The sequence below is a fragment of the Heliangelus exortis genome, chromosome 13 (genome assembly GCF_036169615.1).
Source record: "Heliangelus exortis chromosome 13, bHelExo1.hap1, whole genome shotgun sequence".
Lineage (NCBI taxonomy): Eukaryota > Metazoa > Chordata > Aves > Apodiformes > Trochilidae > Heliangelus > Heliangelus exortis.
Genome location: NC_092434.1, coordinates 15519140 through 15526773, shown reverse-complemented (window position 1 = coordinate 15526773; position 7634 = coordinate 15519140). Strand labels below are relative to the sequence as shown.

General features: G+C 38.2%; 1 protein-coding gene across 1 annotated transcript; it reads left to right on the top strand.

Annotated features, from left to right (window-relative positions):
• Positions 1–2193: 2193 nt before the first annotated feature.
• On the top strand, positions 2194–6782 carry LOC139802200 (dipeptidase 2-like). The gene is given in 6 exon segments (XM_071757112.1): positions 2194–2938; positions 2941–2977; positions 3680–3889; positions 4459–4615; positions 4858–5112; positions 6335–6782. Coding segments are annotated over 6 exon segments (942 nt in total). The 5' UTR covers positions 2194–2847; the 3' UTR covers positions 6527–6782.
• Positions 6783–7634: the final 852 nt, after the last annotated feature.

The window sequence follows — 7634 nt, the reverse complement described above, 5'->3', positions numbered from 1 at the left end:
TACACTAGTGAGCAGATGCATGATGGACTGCACAACCAACCTGCCACAAGAGGGAGGAAGTGTCAGGGTTTGAACACCGGCAGAGCACAAGGTTTCTGAGTTCTGGAATGGGCTGTAGCTGAGCTGAAAGCTCTCACAGACCCCATGAAGGGGGTGATCTCCCAATGCCTGTTGAGTGTGAAGCCTGGGAGGTGAGCTAAAGAAACAGAGGACGTTTCTTGGTTGCTGCTCTACTGCCAGCAGGATTTGGTGCCAAATTGTTGCAGTGACTTGGATTTTGAGTCTGCTGCATTTTCCTAAGAAGGTAACCTGCTCCAAGGAGCTTCCAGATAAACAAGAAAATAAATCTGATGTCAGCTACCACTTTTCAGCTTTGCTCAGTCAGCAGGGAAAAAAGCTGTGTGATTTAATTTTTTTTTTAATATTATAAATGGTTTCTAAATAGGGAAGCATTAGTATGCCATGTTCCCAATTTTGTGTAGGGCTTGCAATACTCCAGTTTTCAAGAACTGATTTCTGAATGATGATATACTTACATGTCTTCTACTTAAAAAGTTTCAAAGGCAAAAGACTTACTGTCAAAGTATATTTTTCATAGAACCTAGAGGGTACTTCTAGATGGCAAATTCTTGTAGCTACTGAGAATAGCATTTGGGTGCAAATACATGCAATGGAGATGTGGCTGTCTATAGAGAAGCATAATTTCTGTTAGCAGGCAGTCCACTGAAAGAACATGCAGATTCAGTTTCTGCTTAAAAATCTTTCTGATAATTACTTTATACTTCATATTGAGGGGGAAACAGCTAATATTTGGAGCAAAATTTACAACATGTAGCACTTTTTGTTGCATCAGAACAGTCTTATTGTACGATCAAAGCGTGGTACTTTCTTGTTAAGAATTTTTGAACTGACAAATTGTGTGGTTTTCTGAAATAACAGTTATACTTTTCTGTGCCATGGAGTAAGATATAAAATCTTAGTATTTCTTTTAGAGTAATTTTGTCAGGATTGGCAGAGTTCTGGAGATAAAATTTGTGGATCTGATCTTTATTTTGTTTTGAGGAACTTGAGACAAAAAAATAACAGTAGAAATTATTTGGTCTTTGCAGTGCCACCTTGCCACAATGCTGATGCTCAAGCAATTTTTTTACATTTCCTTTTCAGCATATTGCATGTAACAAGCCTGTAACATTGCATGGGGTTTTGTGACCCAAGTGCATGACCTGGCACTTGGCCTTGTTGAAATTCATACAACTGATCCTGGCCCATCGATCCAACCTGTCCAGGTCCCTCTGCAGAGCCCTCCTTCTCTCAGGCAGGTCAACAGTTCCACCCAACCTGCTGTAGTCTGCAAACTTACTGAGGTTGCATCTTATCCCCTCATCCAGATTATTGATAAAGATGTTAAAACTGAAAGCACTACTGTCTTCCAAGAAAGCACCAGTTTTTCTTTCCAGGAAAGCAGTATCACCACATCTGAGAATGAGGAGGTTATGCATCATCAAAGCAGCCATCTGACTCACTGCATCCCACACTCCAAGCCAGCCCCTCCACTGAGGTCAGCACTCAGAAACTGGGTGCACTTTTACCTGGTGATCTGTGCTCTGCTCAGTGTTATAGAAGCAGTTTTGCTTTGTTATGTCTTTAGGAAATTATGCTCTAAAACATGATGGTCTTGAGGTCAAAAGAATTTCAGAAAGTGAAGTTTTCTGAGAAAACAGTCCTCATCGTTCCTAATTAGATTAAAAAAAACAAACTATAGTGTTAGCAGAGCTCCTTTTGTGCTGCCAGGAGAAAGTTGATAAATGTAAACTTTGCTAGCGGAAAACATGAAATCAACTTTTCTATTGGTTGTTTTTTGGAAAAAATGAGCATCGGCTCTGCAATATTGGAATTCTCACAAAACTTATTTGCATATGCAGCTAATTAGGATGTCATTCCAATGAATGAAGGCAATTGTTTATCAGCTTTGTAAGTAATGCTGCCAGTAAATCTGAGTGGGGAACCAACCTTTTCTCTGCAAAGGTATTTCACCTTTTAGCAGGTCTTACATTTACTTTACATAGAACAGGAGGTATATCTAATCTGCTTTTTGACTGACTTCTGAAAGGCTGTTGTCCAAGTGTCTGAGTGGTATATTTAAAAAAAACAAAAAAAAACCCCCACAAACAAACAAACAAAACCCCCAAAACAAAACAAAACCACAAAAAACCCAAACAGCATTTGGATTACTCTTGAAATTGTTGTCATACCTATTTCCTCATGGAAATAAAGTGACCCTTTCAAGTTTTCTTGCATAGGTATGAAAAAATGTTGGATTTCAATAGCTTTTCTCTGAAAATACTCAGATACTGTGTGTTTGAACAATATCGTTTACTCGGAACAGGCTGATTTTTGGAATTTCTCAGTAACAGTTTATGTTAATTTCAAATAATGAAACCAAAAACAGTTAATGTGATGAGAATAATATCTTGTTATGCTGGTTTGGGAGCTGCTTCTTGGGAGGTGTAAGTCTAGGGTCTGCCTGGCTTACCCTACAAGCACTGGCTGAGGAGTTGGTTCCCTTCAGCGGTCAGCTGGTGGCAGCAGCAGAATTTAAGGAGTGGTTTTATGTGCAAAATCACAATAGCCAGAAGGTAGCTGTTTTACAGTTTCTGCCACCTTCCCCTCTGTTTGCTATTCTCTCTGTGTCTTTCCTCCTGCAGAATTCACTCCAGCATTACCATAAGGAGAGGCATTTTGTCTCTGCTTCTACTATTAAGCCTGCAACCTCTTCAGACTGGAAATTCTTCTGTTTCATTGCTCTCAGCAAATAACTGTGGCATCTCTGCTTTAGCAAACTGGAAAATGGAAATGAAGATAAATACAATGAAGCTGCTGTGGCTGTTTGTGTTATTCTCTGATACTGTGCCATTCAGCTATGAGAAATCTATGAGAGAGCTATCAAGCTGATGTGAGATGCACCCTTAATCGATGGGTAGATAAAATATGTTCAACTTTCTTTGTGAATCTTCACAAGTGAGGAGAATATGCTAAAATGTGTTTGCATTAGACACAGGTTGTTACTAGCACATAGTTGCTATGATTTATCCACAAGGAATTTGGTTCAGAGGGTACTTACTATATGATTAGGTTATTCTAAATGCATTTGTGATGTTCTGGTCAGGTTAAGTATACTTTCCCTTTACAAACTGCCCTTGTCTCTTTCCTGTAATTTAATAGTATCTTAGCAGACTTCTGTGCAGAGCTAGAAAGTTGGTATCACACATTGAAAGGGTACCCTTACATCTTGAAGGCAGAGTGTCTGTGGTGCATGTATTTTGACTTGGGAATACAAACACTGATTGATTATTCTAGCAGAGGCTGCACTGATTATTCCACCATTAGAACTTGATTCTAAGGAGCAGAGAGGCTCGTATCAGTTCTTCCATTCCTTCAGTAAAAACAGGGAAAGAAAATAGAAACTGAAACACAACAGCTATAAATTGGAAGAAGAAAAAAAGGTTCTTTCTGACCTAAGAAACAGCTTATTTGCAAAAGAAGGGAGGCTTTTAAACCTAGTTTATTGCAAGGATTATTGGAAATTAATAGTCTAAGGGATTATGCAGAAGAAATTACATTTGCATTAGAAGGGGAACAATTTATTTCTATCACAAGTCCTATTTGCTTTCAATTTTAGCCACAATGACTTTGTACTGCAGCTGAGAATTTTTTACCAAAATAGACTCAGTAGAGTTAACTTAAGAGAACTCAACAAGACACACACAAACCTTGCAAAACTTCGGGCTGGTTATGTGGGAGCTCAGGTATGTACTGCTGTGGTTCTGAGTCTGAGAATGTGTATTTATATTTGTCTTCTTCCCAATCTCCCCAGTACTCCTGGGCCTTGGTATTAGCTTTTTCTGTTGAAAATGAAAAACAGCGAAACTTTTCCATAACATTTGCATTTCAAAAGTCTGTGTTTTGTGATCCAGATTGCCTTAACCAAAACAGTGGCATTTGTCTTCTGATAAATTAAGCTTACATCTGCTTTCCTGCCTGTACTGTGGAGTAGCTGGGAAGTGTATCAGCAGGCTTTAATCTTGCCTGGAGTGGAAGTTCTTGCTTTGCATTTGAACTCTTCCTTTGGGTAGTGGAAACTGTACTCACAAGTCCCTTGTAAACTGTAGGTCCCAAGTCCCATCTGAACATAATGGCACAGATTTCTTTAGATATACTTACGATCACAACTCCACAGAAAAGGAAAATAACAAAAAAAAATCTATTATCTCAAAAATCAAAGACTCTGGAAGCAAATTTTAAAACAGCTGTCTAATGCACGGGTTGCAGCTTCTCTCTTCTAATTCCTTTTTATTCTGATAAGAATAAGCACAAGATATATAGGTCAACTTTGTTTATTGTACTTCATTCTTTAGAGAGTTCTCAATTACTTTCTTTTTGCTGTCTAAATTGCTGAAGTCAAAACAAGGTTATTATACTTATGGTATTTTCTTTGGAAGAACTACTTTGCAAACAACAGAGTACCCAAAAGTGCCTGCAACTCCTTAGCTCATCATATGTTTGCAAGTTCCCTTTTGTTCTCAGTTACACAAGTGGATTGCACCAAGCCCATCTGTGATGCAGCTGTTTCCTCTTCCTCAAAAGGTCAGATATAAAGAGTGGATTACTCCAAGCATGAGGATTTTTTTGTTTTGTTTTAGTATTCTCCATGTGGTTGTTCTGCCTATAAGCAGATACATCTTCATTCCAGAATACAGTTTTGTTCTGCTAATCCTCTGTGCAGAAATACCTTTCATTATGTCCCAGTTCTGCTTCTATTTGTCAGTTGAATTCTTGATTATTTTTTTTTAACTTCTCAGAGGAAAATTTGAGTCCAAAGTGAGCTCACTCCATACATGCAAAAGACTGAAAAACTTTTTCTACATTTTCTCAGTGATGTGTGTTGAATGTTCTTATGTGACTCTTGGTGACAGTTTCCCTGAAGGACTGAGGGAAGATGTTTCCAAATACCCTTCTTTGATTGAGGAACCTCTTAGAAGAGGATGGAATGAAACTGAACTGAAAGGGGTCTTAAGGAAGAACTTTCTCTGTGTCTTCAGGGAAGTGGAATATGTAAGATTGAAACCTAAATTGAATCTTGATTGAGGGAGCGAGGAACTCTTGGTGACTTGCTGGGGTTTTTTTGCCTTTTTATTATTTTTTTGTTTTTTCTCCCTCAATAAGTGCATTATGAGGGAATGTAAGCACTTAATGCAATAATTCCAAATACTGGGAAAGAAACCAAGATGGCAAAGGAGTGCTAGCAGAATAAAGCAAAGCGAGAGAGAGCAGACAAAGCTCTTTGGAACTTTTTCCCTTTGTGGTAATCTCATAAGTACACATCACTGACTCCTAAATAGAATCACTTCATGGTTTGGAGAAACTGCGGATGTAGCAGCGTCACGGTCTGGCTGTGTTCGCTGGTGCAGTAAGGAATGCTGACTCCTGCAAATCAATTTAATTCTTGTCATGGGATTGGGCTGCTATCCAAAAGGCTCCTGCCATGACCAGATCACCAACAAGCCATAAACATAACAACTAGGTCACAAGGAGTTTTAAGTGTAAATGGTAGAAGCTAATCCAGAAGGATGATGGAGAGGAGGAAAGGAGACTGCAGGAGTGTAAGGGCTCCCTAAATGGTAATTTTTTCAAAAACCTCTGTTGAACCCTCCAAACTGATATGCTGTTTATATTTAGAGAAAAGTAAGTAGATATCATACACAGAGCCTTACAGACAACACGTTTTTCACAGTGATCTCTTTTCCTGTTGACTTTTTGGGGTGTGTTAGATGAACAGAAATCAGGGAATTTTGCATTGTTTCAGTTAATCTGCCAAAATATCTACCTAGTGCTGAGTTGCACATGTGGCAGACTGACATTATATAGAGGCTGAAATGCATCACACCTGACCAATCTGTGAGATTTAGTAATTTTTTTCCTTCAAAATAAGAGATGTTTGAAGCCCTGTCCTGAGACTGTGAGCTGACCTCAGGAAAGAAAGTTCACAAGTTTGTTTGCTTAAGGCTTTCCAGGTCATCCATATACGGAGGGAGCCAAGGCATAGACCAGCCAGACCTGTGACTCTTGCCTGTAATGTATCCATACTGAATTCTGGAAGAGTCTCATAGGAATGCAAACGTCAGAATAATTATATTGATTTTGTCACATTCAGGTGTGTTTTTTGCAGTACAGTTTTTAGCTGGTCCACTTGGCATAGTACTGAATTTGCTTGCTACATAAAACTTTCTGCTGTTGTGACATTCTGACCTTCAGGGACAATCTTGACTTTTTCTAGGTGTGTAACATTAATGGGCTAATGGATGTAGGTGAAAGTGAAATTCTTCAAGAAGTACAAAATTCCTGTCACCTGGACCTACGTAATTATCAGCTTCAGACAAACAGATCCTTTGGATTTCCTTCTGTGGCCCAACCTTTTATTCTTATACTTGTAATTGCATCATGTTTAACACTGTATCATGAATGGTAAAATCTGTAGACTCTAGAGAAAGATGGAGTAATCTGCAATGCAACTTGTTGTTTTTTGGGGTTTTTTTGTTAATGTAAAGCTATGCTAAATTTTTTAAATGTAATTTCTATAAATTCACCTGCATACTTGAAAGTTAATGGAGATTTTGAATGGTGTAACAAAAACATTTAGAATTTCAACTGACAAATTTGGTATCATCTTGGCCAAAATAGAACCAGCACTGGAAATACATGAATAAATTATCTAATACAGGACACATGGTTTTGGTACCTGTATTGTGACATTTGGTACAAATGCTGGAGTCCAGAATCAGCATTTCCACATGGGGAGCAGAGAATATGATTAAGACAGATGAGCTGAGATGTTTTCAAGATACTACTTCTTGTTAAATAATTCAGCTTCCACCATCAGTCAATGGCTTAGTCAGAGAAGAGGACCTCCCTGTCTATGTAGAAGAGTAGCCTGCTGTTGTTTGGGTTTTGTTGTTGTTTTCTGTGGGGTTTCTGTGTTTTGTTGTGGGGTTTTTATTTGTTTGGTTGTTTTTTTTTTAAGATGACAAGATGGATGACATGGCTATTCCAGTTCAGCTTTCATGCCCACCATGAGCTCTAAGGATCTATTCCATATTACTAGACTCTTATTTTTGAACCCTAACCAGGAACATAGGAGCTGCAGAGTTATTGAAAGGTGGAGGCAGGTGTCTTGCATTCAGGTACAGGTGACCAGGCACTATGTAGATGTAGATACTTTCCTATAATTTGGGAACTGCTGTGTGCTCAATGTTCTTGAAGATGAAAGAAAGAACAAGCCAGGACAAAGCAAGAATTCTGGCTACCCCGAGGGTGAGATCTTCTTCTGATGTTTTTATTGCAGTTAGAAAGTAGAAAATTTAAATTCTCATTAATTCTCATTTAAATAAAATTCATTAGAATCCACAGCTTCATTGAAATATTTTTCATATTTAAATAATGATCCTTGCCAGTAACAAGTTTTATTATTTTACTTGTATTCTAGCTGACTAAAATCAGACCATTGCCAAAGGATTAACAGGCATGAGATGAGAAATAAGTCTTTATTATAAAACTGCTGGAACAGGTTTGGAACACAT